A 26,094-nucleotide genomic window follows, 5' to 3' on the forward strand; every position below is an offset into this window, starting at 1 on the left:
GTGTAATTGATGTCATGGCTCATGCTTGACATGCCACAGTCCGCGAGGCAGCTGGGCATAAACAGCGGCTTGACAAGGAAACTTCTGATAATTTTCTTGAATAGGTCAACCCTTTGGGGGAAACGCACTAATGTATCGAAATGAGTCTAGGCAGATTGAGGTCGAAGTCCCGGTGTGCGATTGATTGCCCGTCAAGCCCCTTGATTAGCAAGGCTAGGGTGTTGAAATCCTGACCAGCCAATCTCCATCCAATTCCATACTTCCAATTCGAGAATAATGATGACCGAAGGATGGTATTTTTGTTAGTACCGCGCCCTTGGATTTATTTGTATAAAGCAGGTCTTTACCACCTCGCAGCTGCTTATCCAAGTTGAAAAACATCCTCCTACTTGCTCACAAGCTTTTCAAAGTTCATTTGATTGGAAAAATACTTGCTCTGTGAACCGAAATCATGATTCCCCGGGTAGCAGCCATAGTGGCAGCCCTCTCTGGTCTTGTCCCAGGCGCATTGGCATCTCGCACAGCATCATGTTCGAAAAGTACTTTCAAGTCACTTGATCTTAAAGGCATCAAGATCACTTCACTCGATGTAACTCCTGCCCACAACTATTCCACCAGCGGTCGCAACGCCACAGGTGGTGCCGGTGTCATTCCCGATATACCTGGCTCCCCTGCACCGACAGTGGACATCTGCTTCATCGCGATCACCTATACACACCACGGGCAGAAAGATGTTGTGAACGCCTACATCGGGCTCCCTCTCAACGCCAAGGACTGGAACTCGCAATTCCTGATGGACGGTGGTGGAGGCTGGTATGCCGGAGGCCAGCCTGAGGTTCTCTCACCAGTTCTGGCAGGCTACGCATCCTCCTCTACTGATGGAGGACACGGTGTTACCGCTTCGACGGGAGACTGGGCTTTGACTAAGAAGGGAGATATCGATTGGCCTACTGTTTGGGACTTTTCTTCTGTCGCCATCGCTGAGGCAGCTATTCTGGGAAAGATGGCCACGAAGATGTACTACGGCTCGGAACCAAAGTACTCTTACTGGCATGGCTGCTCCACTGGTGGTCGTCAAGGTCATGCTATGGCCCAGCAATACCCCGAGCTCTTCGATGGAATTGTGGGTGGTGCTCCGGCAGTCAATTGGGACAAGTTTGCTCCCGCTGGCTTCTGGGGTCCCTTGAAAGCTCAGCTTCTTGGTAAGCAAAAGCTTTGTCTTCGTGTTTATATTTACTAGCTCATTGTATCACCTTCTAACTGGGACACAGGTGTCCAGCCACCTATTTGCGTTCTTGAGGCGTTTACCAACGCTGCTATCGCAGCCTGCGATGAGCTCGACGGTGTGAAAGACGGAATCATCGCCTTGCCAGGACAATGTCATTTCAAAGCTTCATCTTTGATCGGCCAAAAGGTTCAATGTGTTGAACCAAACGGAGAGATCACAATTACTGACAAGATGGCCGAGCTTGTTGCTGCAGTGTGGGACGGACCTGAATCTGAAAATGGACGATTTGAATGGTACGGTTTCCACTACGACTCCAACCTAGCGGCTATGATCGGTACAACATGCACATCGATCGACGATTGCACAATCAGCCCATTCTTTGTTAGCGATGACTGGGTCAAGGTCTTCCTCGCTCGTGACCCATCCTTCAACACGAGCACCCTCACCCATCAGGACTACGATCGTCTCTTCCACCAATCGGTTCGCCAATTCTCTTCTGTGATCGGAACCGAGAACCCAGATCTGAGCAAGATGCGGCGTGCAGGAACAAAGATGATTGCATGGCATGGTATGCAAGACCAGCTTGTTCCTACGAACGGTACGGTGGACTACTATAACCGCGTGCTCGAACTGGATTCCTGTGCCGCAGACTATTACCGTCTCTTCTTGGCACCTGGAGTGACTCATTGCGGATTTGGCCCTGGCTTTGACCCTGTTGAGACCGTCCTCGGGACTCTGAAGGCGTGGGTTGAGAACGGTACTGTTCCAGACCGTCTTCCAGCCACTGCGGTTGCAGTGGCACCTTCCAACACCTCAACCACACGTACTGGGTATCTGTGCCCGTACCCGGAGGTTTTTACCTACACGGGTGGAAACCCCAATGAGGCCTCGTCTTTCACTTGTGTCAAATAGAGGGGATGCAAGGATCGGGAAGCAGAGCCATGATTGGAGCGAATGTCTAGTTTGAGGAAGTCCATGTCGAAGATAATAATAATAATAATTGATGAGAAGGATAGTCTATGACCACTAATGGAAAACTCCAGCATCAAAACTGTTTGCCTCCTTTGTTTAGGTCCTCCCTAAATTTTCTATATTTTCCTCCTCTTGCCCGTGCCTTATAATATTCCTTTCTCCCTCGCCTAGGCGTTACTGGCGGCTTCTATACCAATAGAATGTATACTGATGGCATGGCTTTATAGACTTGGTCTTGGTAAATTATAAGCTCTCTCGGATTCAGCCCTTCTAACTGAAAAGGAAGGTGCGAGTAGGGGTTTCGGTACAGTCTGAGCCAGGTGATATGTAATACTAATGAAAACCTAGGGGGGCTGGACAGGTATAACATATAACACACTGCCAGAATGCCGACCAGTTGAGCGTATACACCCAACTGACTGTGCTGAGAGGTTTCGAGATTATACTTATCCTTCTCCGCTTGACAGAGAAATCAGCCCAGGTATTTTTCACTTTTATTTGACCTTACCAGCTTTTCTGATCTCTTATCTTCTGAGTTGATCTTCATCTTCAACTTACTTCACTCCTCTCCGCTTCACAGAAGACACCAGCCTAGAGATTCTCCACCCTTCTTCGACCTTGCCAGCTTTTCTGGACCTTTCATCTTCTCAGCTCATCTTTCTCTTCAACTTACTTGGTTCCTCTCCGCTTGGCAGAGGAAATTGGCTCAGAGGTGCTTCACCCTTCTTCGACCTTCAGCTCCTGAATCTCTCATCTTCTCAACTTATCTTCGTTCTCATTTCACCTCAAGCTCTCCGATCCACACTCATATCTGTCTTCTCAACACATTTTCAGTCCTTCGGCACGTTTCTCGTCTTCGAGAGCACGTTGTCGCGATGGACAATCGCCTCACTCTGAATGGTCTTCCCCTGGAGTTACTACTGAGCATCATGGACTTCCTACCACCTGTGAGCCGTGCTTCCCTAGCAATTCCTGCCATAGCATCCCCCATCTGGTCACACGTGGCGGTGAGAAGCCACTCAAAGGTCTTCTCGCTAACCAGGCAGACAGCGACATTTGCCATTTCTTGAGCAAATTTTCAGACGATTCCCCCGAGTACTACCTTTGCGGTGTCTGCGAACGACTGCATCTCTGGAGGATGTCCCACACCCAGGATCACCTCGGTTCGAGAGTATCTGCCCGGTATCCTCATCTTTCCCGGACTACTCAGACACAAACCTAGCCGTCTGGTAATTCTCAAACACTCATTATTACCTTGACTCCGCCCACGTCCAACTTGCCATCAGACAGCACCTCCATGGACCGCGATATGGATTCGCTGCAGACTCACTTTCCTATACGGAGGTCAGAGTACCAGAATTTGAAGTCAACTGGAGTTTCATTCCTGAGCGTTCAGTTTCTTCCGAGAACACGCTATCAGAGTCACGTCGATCGATGCTCGGGTTTTCCCAAGTCCCGCGAGTCTATGCCTACGGGCCCAGAGCCTACTGGTTGGCCACGAGAAATTCGTCCAGGGCAAAGACAAGGAAGATGCAGCCGCAAGCTGGGGAGATTTCGTACGTTTTAATCAGTGCGAACATCTCAGATGTATCCCTCGCGAATTCATGGACTTTGGAATGGAGGCGCCAGATGGCCTCGTGAAAAATCGACAGATTCCCGAGTCGCTGGAAAGAAAGTTTGTGGCCACCTGCAAGCGATGCCAGAATTACTACCAATTTGAGGTCCGCAGATTCAGCGGTGAATATCTGGCTTTTATCAGCACCAAATACATGGACTTGGGGTCAGGCGACGGCTCAGACGGATATGTAACGGCTATATCTCGGGCTTCTGAGGATTCGAAACCAAGCAGAGATTTCCCAGATCCCAGAGTACGGCTTAAGAATTGTCCAGACGATGGAATCAAGAAGAGACTGTCCGAGGAGGAGTCTATGCTCCGGAACGTCGGCCTTGTCACGGAGCAGAAGTACCAGGATGAGTTGACGCGACTGACTCCAGAAAGCGGGATCTGGTTCGAGAGATCTGAACCATCTTAGAGCCATCTTGGTTCTTGAATATCATTAAGATTGCTATACACCGAATCAAAACGAACATTTACGACACAGCATACTGATTGTAGGACGCGCCAGGCCTAATAACAGAAGATGAGGCTTCGTAAGATGTAATCAATTTATCAAGTCTCCCCAAAAAAATTCTCATAGCTGTATTCTGTGAAATTGCAGACCCAATTGGGAAGATCAAGCCAGTAGTATACGATCAATCTGGCTGTGAGATGGTATGCTTTGAACACATGTAGTTTTGCAGTGGTTCGGTAAAAGCCGGGTGCTATCATGCCTGAGGCACCCAATCACGTCCCCCATCACCCTTTCCCGCAGGCGGTCAGACCCGACAGAACGCAACACCAGGCCAATGACGCATATTCTGCCTGAGGCGGCGAGGGCGGAGAAAGGAAAAACACCGCCGACCAGAATTTTGGCTCGGGTCCGAGTATCGCCAACGAGGAAATACTCTCGATTATTCACCTCCCTCTCTCTTGTCACTCATTATACTTGATCCACCGGGGGATTGCTTCTCTCTTTTTCACTCATCGGCATCCCCCTAACCCCCCCACGGGCCCGACCGTATTCGGGAGTCCAGTGTCGGCTCATATTGCCATGAGCCTGACCTCGCGAGTGTTCGGCCTGTTCTCGACGACGGCGACTTCGGACTCGACCGCGACAGCACAAACCCCAGCGCCTTTGGTTCACAATGAGATAGGCGTTGCCGGTGCCACCCGGCATGCCCGGATTACCCATATGTTGGAGGAGGAGGAAGACGAGCCCCGTCCGCCGTATCTTCATGTATGATTTTGTTCTAGGTGGCGCCCAGGCTACTCTTTTCGACCCGCGGAGACTAACAACACACGAAATCACAGGCAATGCTAGCGGGTGGAACTGGAGGAACATGTGGTGATATGTTGATGCATTCGTTGGACACCGTCAAAACCCGACTACAAGGCGACCCGAATTTCCCTCCTCGGTACACCTCGATGACCTCGTCATATGCGACTATTTATCGACAAGAAGGCTTCTTTCGTGGGTTATACGGTGGAGTAACACCAGCGGCGCTGGGCTCTTTTCCCGGCACGGTGGTGTTCTTCGGCTGTTACGAGTACACGAAGCGGGCGATGATCGATGCGGGCATCAACCAGAACATCGCATATCTATCTAGTGGTTTCCTTGCGGATTTGGCGGCTTCCGTTGTTTATGTGCCATCGGAGGTCCTAAAGACTCGACTACAATTACAAGGGCGATACAACAATCCACATTTCAATTCAGGCTACAATTACCGCGGCTTGACGGATGCCTTCCGAACGATCATTCACCAAGAAGGCTTCTCAGCGCTGTATCACGGTTACAAAGCCACGATCTACCGTGATCTCCCATTCTCTGCGCTGCAATTTGCCTTTTACGAACAAGAGCAAAACCTGGCGAAGCAATGGGTCGGTCAGCGAGACATTGGGCTGAGCTTGGAAATTCTGACGGCAGCCACTGCCGGTGGAATGGCCGGCGTGATTACTTGCCCATTGGACGTGGTTAAAACGCGCATTCAAACTCAGCAGAACCCTCCGTCAAACTCCACCGGGTCATGTGGTGCGAAGTCCTCGGGCGATCACATCCCTAAGGAAAGCCCGCGGCCCCATGCACCGAGTCCGTCCCAGTCTCACGCGTCGTCGAGGGCGCACTCGCGGCCAATTTCCACCTCATCGCCCTCTACATCGGTCAATCCTCCTGGAGCCCCACGGCTGGACACATCATCCGTGTTTACGGGACTGAAGATGATCTACCGTACCGAGGGTCTTGCGGGGTGGTTCCGCGGCGTGGGCCCACGGGGTGTGTGGACCAGCATTCAAAGCGGAACCATGCTAGTGATGTACCAGTATCTCCTCAAGCAACTCGAAATTTACCACGGCTCTCTGGATGAGAGCCAGCTGTTGTGATGTTCAACTTAACCTTCATGCATTTTGGGACGGGGCCTACTTCATTGGGGTGGCGTTTTCTGCGGACTTCTTCTTCTTCTTCTTCATTTTCTTCATTATGTGTATTTTGGGGCCGTCAGAGGGCCACTGTTTGTGTATATTGCTGTTTCCCATCTCCTATTGTGATAGACAATCCTAACTAGACCGGGTCCTACGGGCCCTATTGTACCATAGCTACATCATTTGTGATAATGCTTTTCCATTCTACTCTTTTCTTCAATTATCAAAATGAAAAACATATAAGTAAGAAATAAAGCGATTATGGAAAACGTCACTAGTACCAAAGTCCAGTGGAATTTCGCAGGAACAAAGGGCAAACGCGCTAGCGTGTTTTGTTTTGGCGATCCGCGTGTAAACAATTCCAGTCCCAGATCCAATTCCCCTCCTCCGCCCTTGCATCTACTCGCTTTTCCCCTCCCAACTACTCCGAAACATCTCATTACAATCTTACAATTTGATTACCTTGTTACTCTATCAAAAACCAGGACAGTTCTTATCCGTCCGTCATTTGATGGTCAAATTGCTTGGATAAAGTTACTCTATTACATCCCATCAGAACGTGCGCCCGCATTGACCCGGATTGTTATCCATCAACACCCACTATGTCAAGCGGCCTTCCCTATTTGAACAAGCTGCGCAAGCCGGAGCTGCTCGAGTTTGCAGAGAAAACCGATCTTCAAGGGTATGTATACATGATCGCGCACTCAAATCCCGCTGTCGCATTACAGGATATTCCCGCGCTGACTCTTGCCTTGCCGCATCGCAGCTTCTCCGACTATAACAAGATTGATCTCGCCACCGCGCTGGACAAGCACTTGAGCAGCAATCGCGCGATTTTCTCTGGTGAGAAGATTCTTGCCGATTACTACAAGCGTCTGTCTGCGCCTCCTCGTGGAGGATCGCCCATCAAGCGCGAGGCCAAGGTTGAGATCACCCCCACCGTGAGGAAGACGCCCGGCCGCAAGCCCAACGCGCAAAAGCAGGAGGAAGCGACGTAAGTACTGACCATCGCGCTGAACCACCACGGCGCGTCGCATGCGACAGATTTATCACCACGCGATCATTAAATTAACGGTTTGCGACAGTGAATCTGATGAACCCTCTTCAACGCGCCGAGCTGCCAAGTCGCCCGTTTCGCCCGTTTCGCCCAGTGAAGTCGTGCGCCGGTCTACAAGCCACATTCGCGCAGCCTTCGATGTGCCTCCTTCCCCAGCCCAGGTGACGGACGCGATTGACCGGCAAACCACGCGCGTGCGCGAGGGCCTCGAGCAGGCATGGTCTTCATCGGGTGTTACGGAGCGCACGCACTCTTTGCGCACAAACCTGAGCAGCCTTGCCGCAATCCAGGTCCTCGTCGTGCTTGTTGAGGCTTACACTGTTATGTCCGACCAGCTACCCAACCGCTTCTTGACCACCATCAAGGCCAACCAGACCCTGCACACTCCCGCGATTCCGGTCAAGGTCCCGGATCTGTTCCGCCTGGTGACCCCGGGCTTCTGGGGACCCTTCACCCTCTGGCTCCTCACTAACCTGATTCTCCCCTTGATCGCCGCGTATTTCTTCAACCTGAGCTGGCACGCTGCTACTGGCGGTGGTGCACGTCGGGGTCGCTCAGCGGCTTCCTCGAGCTCTTTCGACCCGCTGACTTTCAACATCGCCAAGGCGTTGCTGGTGTGGAAGGTGTATGTCCAGGGCTTCTCCTACTGGGGTATGTACAGCAAGCTTGCCCTTGAGAAGGTCAACTCTGCCATTCCCGGCAACTACTATGGCATGTGGAGCGGTGCTGCCATTGGTGTGATTGGCGCTCTCTACGAGGCTATTCTGCGCCGCTCGTAGACAGGCTTTCCTGCGTCTGCCTTGGGCTGTACAGGCTGTCTGCTATTGATAGTCGCAGACGAGGATGAGGAATGTATCTAGCGCGGTACAGTGCTGGATAGTGTGAATGTCTTGTTTTGTGCAGTTGTTGTTCACTTACTTCCGCTTTGCCTTTCCCCTTGCCTTACCTTTTTGTCCCCTCCTGGTTGATATCCTCGGAATGTTGAAGGCGTGTCGTGGTTTGTCGCTACCCTGATGCTGGGTTCTGGGATCCTGTGGTTTGTTTTGACTGCTGTTTTACATGTTTGCGGTTCACGGATCGAGTCTTTTTAGTTGTTTGTCTGGGATATGCGATGATGCGATATGCGATATTGGCTTAGTGTTTTCGGGCCCTTTTGAAGGGTTTCCTGTTTGGATTACTTCTCTCTATCTTCTTGGTCTCTCGTTTCAGCCAGAGGAGGCGCCCGGGTTTTTGGAATTTTATTCTAGTTTTGTTCTGGTTTGTTCGTGGTCGCTCATCCTTTCTCCTCTGTGTCCCCTTTCTCTTTCTCCGTTGGACCTTGTTTCTAATATGGTTTGGTTCCTGGCTTGAATCTATACGGGGGGTATTCGTTCAATCGACAGTATAGTAAACGTTTGACACCTTTCTATCCCTCCTCCTCGAGGCGCTCGAGTCCTCGTAACCCATCCATTAAGCCCTCTTCAGCCTCTGCGCCAATTCCACCGTAAACAACACGGGCACGGACGTCGAGACTTCAACTTTGTCGGCGCGGATGTGATTACTAGTAGATAGTTGGCCACCTATCTCGGTATGCCAGTCCTCCACATCCCATTCAAATCCCAGGGTGGTAATTGACGCCGGAGCTGAGAGTGGGATAATCCCAATATTCTCTTCGAAGAAGTACTCCATCACCGCACCCGTTTCCTGGTCCCGCTTCCTTTTCAAGGGTGGTTGATTCTCCTGGGTGATTGAGTCTTGGTCCGCTGAGGCATCGGCATCGGTATCGGGCCGGTTTGTGGCCGGCGTGTAGATGATATTCTTTCCCTCTTGCAGAACGAAAGTGATACTTTCTTCCGAAATGAGGTAGAGGTTTCCACCTGCACCAGGTCCTATTTTCTGGTTTTCGTTGGGTTCTTGAGATTCGCGTAGTGCCCGTTGTGTCTGGGTCATCATGTATAGATGGTGGATTTGGGAAAAGGCTTGATCGACGCGTCCACCTAGACCGCCGAGAATGACAATCTCGAGTGTTGATAGGGGGGATGGTGTGTTTGGACTTGTGCCCTCCTGGTTTTTGTTGGAGGGTTTCTTTTTTTGATGGCGGGGAGATATGATTATCTCTGCTGCGTGACTGTTGAGGTATTTGAGGCATTTGGTGAAATCTGTCGAGTATTGATCGGGATCTTTTATGATGGATACGCCTAGGTCCTCGTAGTGTTTTCGTACTTGTGGAAGTATGGAATCCAGGTCGCCAATGATTCTATCAGGGAGCTGCTCCACAGGTTAGAATATATATCTGGAGCTGATATGCTGGTCGTTCGAAAGAGGGAGGTGAATGCGATGGTCCCAAGTTTGGAATATCGGCCCAGAGGTCTCAATCGAACTTATTTCCATATGCCAAACGGTTGGATGAACCTGTTAGGCTAGTAGTTTCTTACTTCGGTGGATTCCTTCCCATGTATTTTCATCATGTCGTACAGGCGGTTAGCCCCGCCATCGGCACAAATGATGTAAGAAGCTGTGGAGAGATGAGAACATTAGAACTCCTCCCTGTTATAGGCCTGATCAACGGATATATGCATATGTGATATTTGAGATTGATCAATAGAGATCGAGTCCTCTCCTAGCGGGGTCTCACCATGTTCACTTAATACCCCAAAGGCCTTTTCGTTGATTGGCTGGTTCAGCACCAGCAGAGCATAGGGTGAAGGACTCCCTTCAAGCCGGAAGAAGCGGCTTGGATCCCACTCCATAACTTAAAACAAGAATCGGGCTCAAGTAAGCTGATATCGTTGAGGCTTGAGTGAGTATTGCTTGGATATCACAGAGCTTAAGCGCAGCCGTTGAAGTGTTGAGTCGCGTGTAACTCGGGATCCGCGCAACGTGACTGGCCGGAACCCAAACCTCAGGCCGAAATCCACTTCTCTTTCCACCAACTTCTCCGTCCGCGGCTTCGGCTTCTCTCCCCTCCTGCTTTCCCCCTCGTGCCCCGGGATCTTTCGCCGTCTCGATCTCGGTCTCGGTCTCAATTTGACCCATTCCTCTCATCCTCTACATCATGTTCCGTCCCGTCGCCCGAGCGCTTGCTCGCGCGCCTGCTGTCGCGGCCCGTAGCCCGGCAAGCACTCGATTGATAAGCACTGCTGGTCCGACCTCGAAATCCAGAAGCTGGAAGAGCACCTTTGCCCGCCTAGGATTGGCTGGTGGTGCTATCTATTACTACAACACGAGCAGTGCTTTTGCTCAAGAGCCTTCTTGTACGTCATGTCGTCGCACTCGTCGTTTTCGTCTTCCCTCCGCACCCGAGATGCAAAGCCCTTGGACTTGTCGCATTCTTGGTTCAATGGCTATTTGGGAGATCGGAACAGTGCTAACCTTACTATCGGCGTATAGTCTCCCTCCTCGGCCAGTCTAAGAAGGAGAAAACTGACGATTCTTCCCTCCCCACACTCGACTCTATCACCCCCAAGATCCGTGAAGAGCAGGCCGCTGCCCGGTCTCAGCCGAAGGCCGATGCGCCTGCCCCCGAGGTCGCTGCCCCTGATGCTGGTGCTGTGGAGGTGAACCCCCAGATTGGAATTGACTCCGAGGAGCCCCCAGAGTCTGCCGCTTTCAACCCGGAGACTGGCGAGATCAACTGGGACTGCCCATGCCTGGGCGGTATGGCCCACGGCCCTTGCGGAGAGGAGTTCAGGGCAGCATTCTCCTGCTTCGTGTACTCGAACGAGGAGCCCAAGGGTATTGAGTGCATTGAGAAGTTCAAGTACGTTACATCGAGGTTCTACCCACGCCCTGATCGCGACCATGCTGACAAATTTCTACAGGGGTATGCAAGACTGCTTCCGCCAACATCCTGACGTTTACGGCGCCGAGTTGGAAGACGACGAGCCTGAGGCTGACGCCTCTGCTCCTGTCCCCGCCGCCGAAGGTGAGGCTGCTATGCCCGCCGATGTGCAGGCTCAGCTCGCCGAGGGCGACAGCCTGACCACCAAGGCCCACTTCGAGGCTGAGCAGCAGGACAAGGAAGCCAAATGATTTCACGCCAGACCCATGCATCTCATTTGACTCTTTCTTACCCATTCTCTATAATGTGTGCTGGGGTCTTGAATCGGGGTGTGTATTATATCAAAAGCCCTTTCCCCGCCTTCTCTGCCTTGATGAGGGACCCCCACGCTGCATTTTCTCCTCTCTGTGCTTGATCTTCTCCCGTATATTCATTCCCCCGTTCCGCGCTCCTATGTCGTTGGCCATATTTTGTCTTTGTGTAACTTAGTGTATTGGTATGTCCTGTCCTGTGCTCCGGTCCTGTTTGGGCTCTAAAAGAGGGGGAGATAGAATAGACTTGTTGCATCATGAATTTCCTTTACAACGGCAATTGAGCAATGTCTTCGCTGTTGAGTTTCGTCAATTGGCTTTCTCTTGGATGATTCAAGACAAGGAACGTGTACCCCTATCGTATAGGCCGAGGTTATCGCGCGACAACTTGCGATTTCACACGACACACGATACTCACTCGGCTTGGACACCCCATTATCGTAGCGCGACCAATAGTTTGCGTCAAATAGATATATTCACCAGTAAGGAATGTAATTCGACCAGCTCACTGCCCGGAACGCATCACCCGGACATAATACATACCTTGAACGAAGTCCGAGCGGACGACCACTGCCCAAGGGTAATGACTAGCAGGAATTCCGGTCCAAGAAGCCCGATCAAGAAGAAGTTGATCTTTCCTACTTTTTGTTTGAATATACTATCCGATCGTTGAGGATTATTTGGAAAAACAGAAGACCAGCAGCAAAGGGTGATAGTCAAAATGCAGGTTGAGAGGATTGCCCATGTCCCTCGCCCATCGGGCTCGTCGACCCAGCCAACATAGTTCGCTGTACTTATCGACATAGATCAGTGGAATATGAGAATTTGAGCGTCCAAATACTAGACACAGAAAGAGGAAAATCGCCTTTTTAAAATACTTCGAGCCAGGCAGCCCTTGCATCCAAATGCTGAGGCTGGTTTCTACGCTAGAGTGCGTGCATCTAGCTTTAGCCTATCGCGGCCCATCCCGTAGCGCCAATCTGTTCTCGATCGGCGGTTGGGAGGATTGCGGTATTCTATTCTTAGGAAACCGTGCTTGCTCTCCAACAGTCGGCGGGTTCTGCTATTGCTGAACATTATCAATACTTATTTCGAGGATAGAAGCTCATATGCTTTGACGGGAACGGCCCTCAGCTTTAAAGTTAGATTCAAAATATTAGGTATGCATTGGGTGAGGTACAATAACGATTTAGCTGAGTGGAGCTGTCAGCAGTTCAGCCACAAACAGTGCCACATTATCGTTAGCAAGGCGCCGGGTAAGAGAAAATAATTCATCTTGATGAAATTAGCAACGCTCTGGTAGTAACACTATGTTTTTGGAAGGAAAGACCACACGCGATCATAGACTTATCATCGTCAGCCGGAATTCCTCTGATCTTACGACACAAAGTTGTATCGTTAGGGAGACTTGGGATTAGGATGGGTTGCCGCCCCCAAACCGTGCAGGCAGCAGGTTACGTCAAAGTGTCTGCTCATTTTCAGCCTTGCAGAATTATCGGGGCTATGCATAATGTTGCCTTTGCTAGAGCTACCTTATTTATGACACATTCATCCTTCACACCCAGGCCGCGCGACGCTCATAGCGCTCTATGCAATAGATATAGACACTGTAAGAAGATATTATTTTATTTCGATCCATTGTTTACCACATACGACCATAGGGTGTGGAGAACAGGGCTTCCCGTCCGCTCAGCCGTACTTAAGCCACACGCCGGCCAGTTAGTAGTATGGTGGGTGACCACATGCGAATCCTGGCTGTTGTATGTTTTAGTTTTTATCCTATTTTTTTTTCTTGAAACCAATCGAAAGTTGTAAATAAGCCATAATGGATAGGTATCCTTGAGACTCTGTTTCCCCCCCTCTTAGATGTATGTGTGTATGATAAAACGGCTCAACATCATTTAACCCGGAAGTCGCGTAATGGCTCTTGCATTGCAAGCCATTCCCTCATATCCTCTCGGAGTTCCAAGTATTATTTGGTTCACGTTGATTCGATGAAAATTCTCGGCAAGGTCTCATCTAAAAACCGAACTTCCATATTCAGTGCTTGATGCATGAATCTGTACACCAACACTGATTACGATAATCCGTACTTTCGTCAGGTTTCAGAGGAGCTGATAAGTATTGCCAGCTAGAGATAAAGTGAAAGTTTCATATTTAACCATTAGACTACCTGTTGCCATAGACGGAGGCTTTGAGTAAGCCAGATCTAATCTGGTTTGTGTAATCAAACACCACCGTGGAATGCAAAGCCGGAGTATTAGACTGGTAAACTGCAAGATCCTATTTTCGATGCTGAATTCAACTCATACATGATGTACCGACAGAATATAGCGCCTGACAAGCTAGGATGATAGGCATTGTGAAAGGTAAATTTTCACCGGATAAACTGGTAGTGAATGGTTTTATATCGCGATTGCGATTTGTGCATCACCTACCACGCTTGGCGTTCGGCAGAGCTTCAGGCTGCTGACTGCCGAAGTCCACAGCGAAAGGTGGCGCTAATCGAAACAACACCTTTGTGCCCAAACTATTCAAAAACCTAGAATGTGTCAACTTTTTAGAGAAGTCGGTACATAATGTGTTCCTCAGGTTCCTATTGGCTTTGTATTTAGGGTTCGAGTCATCGATCTTTCTGAGATTCTGCAGATTGCAACGTGGGGGCCGAAGAAAAGCCACTGACCAGAGGAAAGTGCCGAGGAGCTTGCCTCTCATACCGATTGGGCAGTCTAAGTATGGTGATACATGGAACGAGCTTCAGCTTGGCTCGGAACAACGCCGCTTTTATTCCCCATCTGATTGGGAGATACCGGTCTTCAGCTTGCCATGCCGATCAAACTGTCAGGAATATAATCCTGCACCATAAGGAAACTGCTTTGTTTGGCCTGATCTGGATCAAGTCTGCCTAAACTAACTATTAGCTACATTCACTTACTCCAAAAACAGCTCGTGCAATCTACTAGATTCTTATTACTCAGGCCTGAGTAATTCTTTTTAAAACGCAATTTGATGCAGGGGTCTGAGATGCACTATTGAAGTGTTGTCGACAATAACGAAATAGACAATGTCGAGGAATATATAAACTAATCTCTTGCTATGAAGCATTTGGATATCACTTTCCTGTCCCATACTCTATTAGTCTTGGACTGATCTAATTGCACGTGATGCCTCCTCTCATTCCCTACCATGTTTCTGCAGGGAGCAATCCTGTTGTAAAGTAAGTTTGTTGGGTTAGATCGATCTATAGGGAAGAAGTCGCAGCTAAAAGAATCATCTCTGAGTAGGTTTGGAGGAGCTTTAGTGACCGAATTCCTCGAGCCACCTCCCGGTCGATGCTTTTGCTTCCGCCAGAGATATTGTGTAAAACCCACTATTGATGAGAGCGACCCTGACTACGAGCGTATCAGTGCTGCTCTTCATCATCCGTCCGGCCCACCTGTCCACTTCCACCCTTTCCAAAACGAGTACTTTCGTGTAGAACAGGGGCGGATGTGCGTCGAGATTGACGGTGTTCTTCAAATTCTCACCCCCGAAGATGGAGAAATCATGGGCCGGGCCGGTTCCATTCATCGATTCTATATAGCCCCTGATAGCACCCAGGATATGGTTATTATTTTGAGTGCATCTGATCCTGGCCTTGATTATCAGCTCGATCGGGTCTTCTTCGAGAACTGGTATGGGCTGTGGCATGATTATCTGGTGTATGAAGGCAAGATGGATCTGATTCAGTTACTCTGTGTATGTGCAGCACCCTCTCTTTTACCATTCCGCTCCTTGGACTCTGTTTTCTGATCCATGACTGGCAAAAGACATATGATGCCGGAGATGCCTATCTTCTTCCTCCGGCGTGGCTACCTAACCGTTTGCGGAAGTTTATTGGATACTGGGGCGGAGTGATCGTAGGTCGATGGATCGGGGGCCTCCTAGGCTACAAACCATTCTTCAAGGAGTATACTACGGATTGGGAATGTGCAGTGAAGAAGATGGAATCGTCCTTCTTTACACGCCGTCTGCTTGGCCATTCATTCTCTGCAGCGATGACCTGGACAGAACTGCAAGAACGCGCTCTTCCATGGTTGACTGGAGGGGGGACTGATAGATTTGTTGCACCAACCCTCAAGGCAAATAATAAAAATGATGATATGTGTTAGTTTTGATACTATCTTTTTCTCATGATTTCTTTGTTTTTACTGTGAAATATTTTGCTCTCACTTTCTTCTTTATTACAATCACCACAGCCGGCATAGAGGGGAGGAAAAGATCACGAAATTAGTCATAGATTAAATAGTTTCCGTCATAATGAATATTATTATCGTTTGTAATTCACCATCAAATGTGGAATGTGAGGCGGACAAGTGACAAGCGGGTGCTAACCGAACATCAAGCTTGAAGAAGGAAAAGGGACGGGACGGGCACTTCCGTGAACTCCACATTGTTTACTACAGTAGTGGAGCGTCAGGATCTATTCCTGCGTCTCCAATTGGACAAAGCCTCCAATACCCCTTTGGGCAAGCCGGTCCGTAAAGCTACCGATCGAGATTCTCCTGTCGTTGCCAAGCCCCAGACCACCTGTATCCACGATCGCAAGCGAGGCTTCTCTGACATTCAGGATAAGCTTACATAGCAGTGCTCCCTTCTCTGCTTGTCACACTAGCTATGTTCTACAATTTTACCCCTCCACGAACAGGATCATTGGTCAAGAGAAGAAAAGTGCGCCGAGCATGTAACTTCTGCCGTTTGCATCGGGTGCGCTGTGATGGCGCGGTGCCTTGTGCTCAGTGTGTACTCAATAAGTCACAGTGTATCAAGCCTTCTCCTCATGCTTCACGACCTGCTCCCTTGCCTCCAGTCCAGCAGGCCCGTCCATCAGTATCCTCCATTGTTTCATCAGTACAAACGGCGCCACAATCCTCCTTGGTCCCGTTGACTTCCATCCGAGCAGACACACCAAGGAACCCTACCGTCGGAAACCTTGTAGTTTCGGATTCTGTGAGCTCGTTTGCCGGGTTTATCTCACGGATTAATAGTTTCTGTTTCGTCGTGTCACAAATGTCTGCACACTCATCCCCAGCTACTAGTCAATCACCTCCTTTGGACATGTGCCATTCATCATCGGGCTTGTTTCAGTTACCAGAGCAAGGCATGCCCTATATGAGCACATCCAGTTTGCAGGAGCTCCAAGCAAGGGTGCTGGAGATTTTCTGGGCTCGTTATCATTGTTTAGTACCGATTGTTACTCGAGATGACTTTGCGGATCATGAGCCTGGTGGAAGGCTGGGGCCTTTGCAAGAGGCTTTGATCGCGTACTGTCTACAATCAATATATTACTCTGGATTGCACCACCGTCTCTTGGGTGTCCGTCTGGGACTGACGGAGACCGAGGATCGCCCAGCTGGGAAACAGCAAAGCCCAGTGGTGACGCTATTCGTCGCTTCTTTCCAGAAGGCCCTGGCTGCAAACAATCATTATCTCCTTTATGCCGAACCATCCTTGCGGGATATCCAACGCCACATTCTCATGGCCTTATTTCTGTTGAACTCCGGGGAATTTTTGGCCGCGTATAACATCACCGGCGTTGCTATTCGACTTGCGCAATCGCTTAGTCTACAGCGTCCACCAGAGCCCCACGTCTCTATCCAAGAGGCAGAGATACGTGGGCGTATATGGTGGATGTTAGTTCATCTCGACTTTCATTGCTCACGATATCTGGGTAAACCCATGATCGCCTGCCTAAGAGAGACCACCGTTGCTCTTCCGAATCCTACGTCCGGTTCAGAATTGTCTTCTTCGGAGCCAGCGTTTTACTCAGCATCTATCCTGTTGACAGTAGAGGCCAAGAAAACTGCTGAATCCATGGCGGTCCGCCAAGATGCAATGTGTGGGAATGATCGGGGTAGAACGCTTGAACTATGTGCGGAGTATCTGTCCCAAGAAATCACTCGTGTATATCAATGGAGAGATCAGATGTTGTGTACAGAGCCATTCACATACATGAAGCTGGCCTGTAGGACCTACAACCCACAGACACGCGGTGTCACGGACGGACCGAACAGCGATAGTGATGCACATATATATCACCAATCACCCGTCCATACCCTACAACAAACCCTGCTGGAGCTTCAATATCATGATGTTGTCATTTGGTTTCACCAATCGTTCATTCAGTTTCCAAGTCGTGGCTTGGTCCCTCAACGCAGCCCGAGAGCGGATATCCACGCAACGACGGCTCTCCAATATGCTCTAACCGTCACAGATTTAATTCACTCGCGCATGCTGAATCATGATGCTCTATACGGATGCTCCGATGTCTACCAATACGTATGGAATGCGGCCCTGACTCTCATCGGTTTTATGTTGGCTTATCCTTTGTGTCACTGGTTTCCCATCGCTCGGCAACATCTTGAGATATCACTGCAAATTTTCGAAGCGGGAAAGATTTCAAATCCGATTGCATGTCGGGCAGCCCGTCTCACGGAATATCTGCTTGGCCGAGTCACTGTCCTTATGGAATTGCTGAACTCGCAACCACCTCTGAACGACCACAATGGCCCTGCGACCACGGGCTATCGAGGACCGGAAACCCGGGATCCGGTGGAGTATGAGAAGCAATTCACTAACCCTCTATTGCACGACTCCGGATGTGATGCCCTGTGGTCCTGGGCTGATATGGTGGACCCTCAAACCTGGGACGGGTATTGCGATGAAATCATTGATGTGCTAACGGATCTCCCGGAGATTCCCTGAGGAGTTGACCATTCAGTTCTTTTAACGTGTCTATGTATTTACTCTTGTATATGCAATACTGTCATGACGTTTCACATCCTAATGTATCTATGGGGGCCGGGAGAATTCCACAAGTGAAAACAGAGCCAAACGAGAACAGAATAAAGTTGAAGACGACGGAGAATATTTTATCAACGATCAACAGAATTGACCGACCTTCAGCTTATCTGAAGAAGCGAACTCATCTTTGCGGGCTTCCAACTCTTCCAAGTCCCAATTGGCAGAGAGGTGACGGCCATTGAGATACCCAGGGCGCTTGGCAGCCAAATACACGGTGACAGCTCCTGATAGCTCCGCTACATAAATCAGTTAGCCATGGATTTCAATAAAACCGAGTATATCCACTAACCAGTATCTTTAGCATATGGTTTGAAGCCATCCAGTGTCATGCTCGTGAGGACAATTCCTGGTGCCAAGCTGTATGCGGCCACTCGGGAATATTCTGTGCTCACAAACTCGGTGAACTTAGCCACACTTAGCTTACTCATAAAGTAGCTGCTCAATGCCGGAGGAGTTAACGCGATCGAACTAATCAGGTTCACGATCGTAGGTTCAATATCCGGGGTCCCGGCGATCAGACGCAAGAATGCTGCCGTAACATGATATGTGCCGCGCACGTTGACTTCAAAGTCCTTCCACCACGTTGTGGAGTCCGACTGCTCAATGGGAGCCACTGACGAAAAGACACCGGCGTTGTTGATCAGAGTGTGCGCAGTTCCGAACTTGCTTTTGATGGCTTCGAAAGTGCGAGCAACGGCCTCTTCATCCAAGATATCGGTGGGAAGAGCAAGCACCTCGACCGATGGGTATTCCGCTTCAACAATAGCCTTAGTATCCTCGGCAGATTGAGCAGATTGTGTAATGAGAACCAAGCCTTTAACACCCGATTTCGCGTGGGTTTGTGCGATGGCCTGCAACAATGGACTTATTTAGGGTTCTGATTTCATGATGTCTTTTCGAAGGTTCTCTTACCCTGCCAATTCCCTTGCCTGCTCCAGTGACAATGGTCACCTTCCCTGCCTGAGATAATTCCGGCTTGGACGGCTCAATAGCTGAATAGACATCGCGATAGTATGTCTTGGTAATAGAACCCTGGCGGGTAAATTGATCAGGATCAACAGTAGAGTCAGACATCGCGTACAATTCGAATAGATGAGACAGAAAGACGAAAGAAATATGCGAGTTGAACTGAGACAAATTTACTTGACAATCCCCTGTTATATTTTTTTTGCCCTTCCCTTTATCTCTTCGACTCAACAATATCTCTTTCCCGTCCAACTACCGTCCAGCCCCACTCACTCCACTTGGGGCCGATAGCCCCTCCTCTAACCGAAAGGAGTATGTATTACCCCTTTCGGTAACCCGGCGCAAACTATCACTACCCTGCAATGTGAACAGAAAAAGCGCAAGAAGTCGATACATATAAGCCGTGAAAGTCTCCATTAGCTTTTGTTGACTGCAGACCTCCCTCGACAGCCAAACAAGCGGTAATCCCTCATCATGGATGTTTCCATGGAGAAGAGAGTGAAAGACAAAATCGAAGAGGCTCACGAGCAGGATGAGATTGAGCGATTGGTGGGCGATTTCGTAGCCAGCCAGACTGGCTCTTCCGAGCGCCTGGGGGACATTGTGTTTCGGGACCTGTCCGTAATAGGAGCCGGAGTTGGGGTTCGTTCATTCCATGATTGAAGTCTTTCTAATGTCAGCTCACTAACTCTTCCCACAATGTCATAGCATGAACTTGTGAACAATGTGCCCGAAGCTTTGAATCGGTTGCTCAAGCTTGTTAACCCCGCTGCTTGGTGGTCTAGAAGGCCTGCCCCGTCTCGGGTCTTACTTCGCAAAATGACTGGCACGGTTCGCGAGGGGGAGATGTTGATGGTTGTGGGCCGGCCAGGTAGCGGGTGTACGACTGCTCTCAAAGCTATAGCCAATATGCGGGAGGAGTATCTGGCCATGGAGGGCAATGTCTGGTACGGGTCGTTTGATGCTATGACGGCGAAGAACACCAGGCCCGATCAAGTTGCTTTTGTTGGTACTGTGACACCCATTTGAAATTAAAACTGCTACACCTTCTGTACTAACGGGTCATTTTCTGCACAGGGGAAGATGATATTCATTTCCCATCATTGTCAGTCAACACTACGCTTCGGTATGGTCATCCTGGACGCATTTTGCTGCTTACTCTCAATAGCTAGAGAGAAGCCATACTCATAACCGCGATATAGGTTTGCACTGAATGCCCGGCACTCTACTGCAGATCCTGATCGAGCATCACACCTCGAACAAGACCTGAAGACTGTATTACAACTTATGGGTCTCGAACAAGCGGCAGTGGTCCGTATTGGAAATGATCATATTCGTGGTATCAGTGGTGGACAGCGTCGTCGAGTATCTCTTGCGGAAGCCTTTTGCACGCGTGCAAGGTGAGTTCACAATCCGTGTCTGCAGGATAGGATGAGGCTTCAAAAGACAGTAAAGAGCTAACCTATGACTGGATTTAGCTTGTATTGCTTTGACAATCCGACACGGGGTCTGGATTCCTCCACTGCGATTCGCTTCCTCAACGTTCTCCGAAAATATACCACTCGCAGCCGATGTGCGACGGTAATGTCTCTGTACCAGGCCAGCGACGTGGCTGTTTCACTTTTCGACAAGATCTTGGTGTTGAATGAAGGCCATATCGCATATTACGGCCCAGCATCCTCTGCCAAAGGTTACTTTGAGTCTTTGGGGTTTTATTGCTCACCACGCATTTCCATATCGGATTTTCTTGCATCTATGTCAGGTACTCCAGATGGCCGAACACCGCAGGATGCCTTGCAACGACCGGTGCCTCTTCGGCCGGCTGACTTCGAGGTCCGATTCTGGGAGAGTAGCTTCTATCAGCAGGCGGTTGATGCAGCCATAGCCCCTCAGTCTACGGCAGTGTTACCAAAGCCTTCTGGATACGCTCTGCCCTTCTATCGTCAGATATACGAGTGTACTGTCCGCCATTATCAGATTTTCCTGACTGATCGGGGTACTTGGATTGCTGAGGCAACAGGAACCATTGTGCAGGCTCTTCTTCTGGGCACTTTGTTTCGAGACCAGCAAGATGTGACTCAGGGACTATATACGCGTTGCTCGGCCCTATTCTTCTGCGTACTCATCATGGGTCTACAAGCTTCTGCTGAGTTTGGAAATACCTTCGTCCAACGCCCAATCTTGCTCAAGCAGAAGGCTTTACGGTTTTACCGACCAGGAGCATATGCCCTTGGACAAATTCTCGCTGATATTCCTTGGAAATTTATCTTCATCCTTTATTCGCTTCCGATTTACTGGATGATCAACTTTCAGCGCACAGCTGGTCATTTCTTTACCTGGCTCGTCTGTCTCTACTTGGGTTTGATGGCTTTGAGCGTCATGTTCCGGGCCATTGCGGTTTTCACAAATTCTCCCACTCGGGCCGTTCTTCCAGTCGGTCTTCTACTCAACGTGTTCATTATGTACACCGGCTTCTATATCCCTCCACCGGGGATGAAAGTCTGGCTGTCATGGATTCGGTACCTTGATGTAAGTCTGAGATGCGGCAATTAGAGGTTCGTGAGCGTTCACTAACATTTATCACTTGTAGCCGATGTACTACATTTTCGAGTCCATTGCTCTGAATGAAATTGGAGACGGCAATTATCAATGCAGCTCTGATCACATTGTTCCCCGCGGAGCAACATACAATGACACCACATTTCAAACATGCGCGGTGTCCGGTTCTGTACCAGGCAACTTGAACCTGTCCGGAAATCTTTATATTCTTGCTGAATACGGTTTCAAGTACATCCACAAGTGGCGCAACGTTGGTATCAATGCGGCGTTTTTTGTCTTCTTTGCGATTTTGGTGACGTATGCTACCTCCCTATTTATGGACAATTCTATGCCCTCTCTTATATTTCATATCGCTAACCAAACCCGGGTGATGCTCTGTATAGGATTGGAATGGAGAGATTCCGCAATGCCACTGAACGCATGTCAACTATCTACTATCAGAAGCTGCCATGGACAAAAACCTCAACTTCAGATCTCGCAGATGTTGAAAAGCTGCCAGTGACCACTGATTTGGGAGGGTTTGATGCCACTTCCAATGACGAGTCGTCTGTCAGCCGCCTCGAGGCGGTTCAGCATGTCTTTGCATGGCAAGAGTTATCTCTTGAGCTTGGCGACGGGAAACGATTGCTTCATGAAGTTTCCGGTAAGAATATTCGTGAGCAGTAGGTCAAGGGAGCTCTATGTTGACAGTTAATGCAGGTTGGCTTCAACCTGGATCAATGACTGCCTTGATGGGATTGTCAGGCGCAGGCAAGGTACGCAAATGGATAATGTGTAGGTTCAAGATTTAGCTGGGACACTACGACTGACGCGGGTGCAACTTAGACTACACTTCTCGACACCCTTGCCCAACGGATTAACATTGGTGTTTTATTGGGAGGACTTTATCTCGATGGATGTCCATTGCCACAATCTATGGGACGCCGAACTGGGTTTGTACACCAGAATGATATTCACCTCGATTCTTCAACAGTACGAGAGGCTCTGCAGTTGAGTGCACGGCTTCGCCGCCCAGAAAGCATTTCTCTGGAAGAGAAGATGACTCATGTTGAAGTCATCATCAAGCTATTGGAAATGGAAGATATCGCTGATGCAGTCATCGGTGTACCAGGAGCTGGACTGAATCTGGAGAGACGCAAGCGTGTAAGTATTGGAGTTGAGCTGGCGGCCAGACCAGACATTCTCCTCTTTCTTGACGAGCCGACCTCGGGGTTGGATGGCAATTCGGCCCTGTCCATTGTCCAACTGATGCGCAAGCTATCAAATGCTGGGCAAACGATCCTCTGTACAATCCACCAGCCGTCATCTCAAATGATTGAACTGTTCGATTCGTTGCTTCTTTTGATCCCCGGTGGAAAAACTACATACTTTGGCCCACTTGGTCCTCGGTGCAAAAAGATCATTGATTACTTTGCTCGCCATACACGGCCATGCAGAGATACGGAGAACCCGGCCGATTATCTATTGGAGGTCAGCTCCAGTACCGAAACAGACTGGTTCCAGGTACTTAAAACAATTATTCTCAATTCATACCAGCCGTGTCTGACGTTCATCTTCCGAAACAGATTTGGAAGGAGTCCCCAGAGTTCTTGGCTACACAGGAGCAGCTTCAGGATATACTCCAGGAGAAAGAAGATACCAGCTTATCGGGGTCCGATAAAGCGTATGCGGTGCCTTATCTTGAGCAGCTCCGTGTAGTTACCCGACGGGCCTTCATCAACTACTGGCGTGATTCGGACTATGTTTTGGGCAAAGTTCAACTCAATATTTGGATGGGATTGATGAACGGGCTTACCTTTTTGCAACTATCCAACGACTTGGCCGACTCTCGTGGGCGAATGTTTTCCATATTTGTGAGTGTCATTACCGGGCCCGTCCTCAGTTTGCAAATTGAGCCCCGGTTCATAATTCTGCGTGACCAGTTCCTGGCAAGGGAGAATGAGTCACGCGTCTACCATTGGAGTGTCTTTACCATCAGTGCTTTGCTTGTGGAGATCCCTTTCACACTGCTAGGAGGGCTCATATACTGGCTTCTGTGGCACTACATGGTCGGGTATTATTACACCTCGGATCGTGCCGGCTACGCTTTTCTCATGTATGAGCTCTATTCGCTCTTCGTCGCGAGTCTGGCACAGCTTACCGCGGCCCTTTTCCCCACCGTGCTGGCTGCCCAGACGGCAACCGGTTTTGTCTGGTTGGTGGTGAACACATTCAATGGCCCGCTATCCCCCCTCCGTTGACACCCCGCGGATGGCGTTGGTTTTACAGTATTTCACCTTTGTTTTACTATATCGAAGGTATCGGCACCAATGCCATGCACGCTTTGGATATTACATGCGAGGGGTCCGAGATACAGATATTCAAGGCTCCTCTCTCGGAGACATGTGCATCCTTTGCGGCTGAATTTTTCAACATGTCCAACTCCACGGGATATCTTATCAATCCAGATGCCACTGACCAGTGCGAATACTGCAGTTACGCTGATGGAGACCAATATGTAAGTGCATTCTGTCCTCCCTGACTTCGTTTTGACACACACACCCACTTATTTATATATGTGGTTATACCTCAACAAACCCTTTCCTAAGCCTCTTCTCCCTCTATTTTGACCTGTCCCCTGAGTTTTTATGGAGCGAGTTATTTGTAGCTAACAGAGTGTTCCACAGGTTACGCAATATGACTTTGAATATTCGCAAAAAGGTAACAATGTTGGAATCTTTATCGGCTTCATCCTGTTCAATTACACAATGGCTGTTGTTGCTACCTATTTGATTTTCATATTCAAATGGCGTAAGTGATATTTGCGCCGCTTGATCAATTGATACTGTTTCCGTGAGATGATGGGGAAAAAACATATCATGACTGGGAGAAACTCGGGGTCATTCATTCCTGTCAAACTATGGTGAACGCTATCAGTATAAAACTTGAAATCTTCTAAGCAGCAAGTGGTAGAAATTTGAAAGATGTTGCTGGGCCAAGTACCCGAGGTTGTAAGTTTCGCTTGCTGAAACTGAGCAGCAGAATCTTACTTGGTCCTTGGTTTGGTGTCTTCGTCGCATGTTTCGATCTCCTTGCAGATTCCAGAGGTGGTCCACTCCACAATGTCTATGCAGCAACATATTCAGGAACTTAGTTCAAGACTTGGAGAAAGCTCTCCATTGTAGACTCTATATCAATACCTCCCCTGTTAGGAGATTCGGCTCAACCGAAAACAACAACAGAAATTCTGATCATGGATCTAGCCCTGACCACAGTCCCTGAAGCAACTCCGCAGGTACGGATAGCGAAATCATTTAGTTAACTTAGGCTACGATCTACTCGCTATATAGATGGCAGAGCAATGACAGGTTTGCGGGCGGCGAGATGGGATTCTCTAGGCTGACTCTAAACAGCACGCGTTACACAGGGAAGGAGTTGCGGCGAGCTAATGGAGACTTGAAAATCATTCTCAGGTGATGGGTATACGGAGCTGATGACCTAACTAATTAGTGCGTGAGGTAGAATAGACGAAAAAGACCTTGACAGAAATCCCGAATCGCGCCTTTCTAAATTCTCGGCTTATGCAGATGATCCCATGCTCCATGCGCCGGTAGTACTAGCCAAACAGGAGATTCAAGAGCTTAGATTCAGCCGACCCGACCGGTCAGGTAGCCCTATTATCCCTCATAATAGCCAGCATTTGGCTGGGGCCTGCTGGGGCCTGCTTCGTGGGGGACATTATACATGGAGCCATATTTCGAATTACAGCCCAGCGGCGTGAGTGAGCTGAAAGGCACAGTTAACCCTGGGCGGCGCCACGAATCGTCACTGGTGAGCTCCAATAGGCTCAGGAATTATGCATTGATCATTCTTTCGAGTTTTATAGATGCTGTGTCCAGTTAGTTAGCTTAGTCTTCGTTGATCTAGAATCAGAGGTAACGCGTCGAGTCAAACCAGGTGTTCATCCGTGTTCAATTAACTCCACACGCTTATTTAGGATGTTTAGGCGAGAGGCGTGCTACAAGGCAGAGTATCTTAGAAAATACAAATTTGTTAGATCTATCAAAAACCGACACATGGACTTGCATAGCTGGGATCTATAGGAAGTGTCAAAAATAAGCGACCCACCTAATAATGTTCACTTACGCTCATAGTAGCCAATCGCTTTGACATGACATACTGCAGTGCCGAAAAAATTGATATACTGTCTACTGGACATCAATGGCAAGAAGCAGAAGAGAACACGACAGGGTCTATAAGGCCCTGAAGCACAAAGGAAAGGAACAGGCCTGGTCCTAGCAGGAAATCCCCGGCCTGCTTCATGCAGGGCCAAAGAAGACGACAAACCTGGCAAACCCTCGAGGTCAAAGGGATCGAGTCATCACTTGGCATCGCTTGTAAGTG

The 26,094-nt window shown here is 49.2% G+C and overlaps 10 protein-coding genes across 10 annotated transcripts; 8 read left to right on the top strand and 2 right to left on the bottom strand.

Moving 5' to 3' along the window:
• Positions 1 to 451: 451 nt before the first annotated feature.
• Positions 452 to 2,140, top strand: N7473_003295 (uncharacterized protein; the record flags this gene model as incomplete). Its single annotated transcript, XM_057149235.1, has 2 exons — positions 452 to 1,202; positions 1,272 to 2,140. The coding sequence occupies 2 exons, from the start codon at positions 452 to 454 to the stop codon at positions 2,138 to 2,140; spliced, it is 1,620 nt and encodes a 539-aa protein (XP_057012889.1).
• A 1,357-nt stretch (positions 2,141 to 3,497) lies between these two features.
• Positions 3,498 to 4,233, top strand: N7473_003296 (uncharacterized protein; the record flags this gene model as incomplete). Its single annotated transcript, XM_057149236.1, has 2 exons — positions 3,498 to 3,544; positions 3,597 to 4,233. 2 exons carry the CDS (start codon positions 3,498 to 3,500, stop codon positions 4,231 to 4,233), a joined length of 684 nt encoding a protein of 227 aa, XP_057012890.1.
• Positions 4,234 to 4,851: 618 nt separating this feature from the next.
• N7473_003297 (putative mitochondrial carrier protein) lies at positions 4,852 to 6,176 on the top strand (the record flags this gene model as incomplete). The annotated part of the gene is made up of 2 exons (XM_057149237.1): positions 4,852 to 5,037; positions 5,112 to 6,176. The coding sequence occupies 2 exons, from the start codon at positions 4,852 to 4,854 to the stop codon at positions 6,174 to 6,176; spliced, it is 1,251 nt and encodes a 416-aa protein (XP_057012891.1).
• Positions 6,177 to 6,817: 641 nt separating this feature from the next.
• Positions 6,818 to 8,051, top strand: N7473_003298 (uncharacterized protein; the record flags this gene model as incomplete). The annotated part of the gene is made up of 3 exons (XM_057149238.1): positions 6,818 to 6,897; positions 6,982 to 7,209; positions 7,301 to 8,051. The coding sequence occupies 3 exons, from the start codon at positions 6,818 to 6,820 to the stop codon at positions 8,049 to 8,051; spliced, it is 1,059 nt and encodes a 352-aa protein (XP_057012892.1).
• Positions 8,052 to 8,721: 670 nt separating this feature from the next.
• On the bottom strand, positions 8,722 to 10,001 carry N7473_003299 (thiamine diphosphokinase; the record flags this gene model as incomplete). The annotated part of the gene is made up of 3 exons (XM_057149239.1): positions 8,722 to 9,519; positions 9,687 to 9,766; positions 9,887 to 10,001. 3 exons carry the CDS (start codon positions 9,999 to 10,001, stop codon positions 8,722 to 8,724), a joined length of 993 nt encoding a protein of 330 aa, XP_057012893.1.
• A 305-nt stretch (positions 10,002 to 10,306) lies between these two features.
• On the top strand, positions 10,307 to 11,283 carry N7473_003300 (coiled-coil-helix-coiled-coil-helix domain-containing protein; the record flags this gene model as incomplete). Its single annotated transcript, XM_057149240.1, has 3 exons — positions 10,307 to 10,505; positions 10,642 to 11,011; positions 11,073 to 11,283. The coding sequence occupies 3 exons, from the start codon at positions 10,307 to 10,309 to the stop codon at positions 11,281 to 11,283; spliced, it is 780 nt and encodes a 259-aa protein (XP_057012894.1).
• Positions 11,284 to 14,592: 3,309 nt separating this feature from the next.
• N7473_003301 (uncharacterized protein) lies at positions 14,593 to 15,494 on the top strand (the record flags this gene model as incomplete). The annotated part of the gene is made up of 2 exons (XM_057149241.1): positions 14,593 to 15,081; positions 15,153 to 15,494. Coding segments are annotated over 2 exons (831 nt in total), but the record flags the coding sequence as incomplete, so codon positions are not given.
• A 1,000-nt stretch (positions 15,495 to 16,494) lies between these two features.
• N7473_003302 (fungal specific transcription factor domain-containing protein) lies at positions 16,495 to 18,087 on the top strand (the record flags this gene model as incomplete). The annotated part of the gene is made up of 1 exon (XM_057149242.1): positions 16,495 to 18,087. One exon carries the CDS (start codon positions 16,495 to 16,497, stop codon positions 18,085 to 18,087), a length of 1,593 nt encoding a protein of 530 aa, XP_057012896.1.
• Positions 18,088 to 18,264: 177 nt separating this feature from the next.
• N7473_003303 (SDR family NAD(P)-dependent oxidoreductase) lies at positions 18,265 to 19,260 on the bottom strand (the record flags this gene model as incomplete). Its single annotated transcript, XM_057149243.1, has 3 exons — positions 18,265 to 18,422; positions 18,476 to 19,037; positions 19,099 to 19,260. 3 exons carry the CDS (start codon positions 19,258 to 19,260, stop codon positions 18,265 to 18,267), a joined length of 882 nt encoding a protein of 293 aa, XP_057012897.1.
• Positions 19,261 to 19,626: 366 nt separating this feature from the next.
• Positions 19,627 to 24,509, top strand: N7473_003304 (uncharacterized protein; the record flags this gene model as incomplete). Its single annotated transcript, XM_057149244.1, is given in 11 exon segments — positions 19,627 to 19,794; positions 19,861 to 20,099; positions 20,355 to 20,552; positions 20,631 to 21,681; positions 21,743 to 22,008; positions 22,095 to 22,354; positions 22,378 to 22,466; positions 22,537 to 23,214; positions 23,277 to 23,835; positions 23,847 to 24,208; positions 24,378 to 24,509. 11 exon segments carry the CDS (start codon positions 19,627 to 19,629, stop codon positions 24,507 to 24,509), a joined length of 4,002 nt encoding a protein of 1,333 aa, XP_057012898.1.
• Positions 24,510 to 26,094: the final 1,585 nt, after the last annotated feature.

The sequence above is a fragment of the Penicillium subrubescens genome, assembly GCF_028828155.1.
Source record: "Penicillium subrubescens strain IBT 31985 chromosome Unknown utg000002l_segment0_segment0, whole genome shotgun sequence".
Lineage (NCBI taxonomy): Eukaryota > Fungi > Ascomycota > Eurotiomycetes > Eurotiales > Aspergillaceae > Penicillium > Penicillium subrubescens.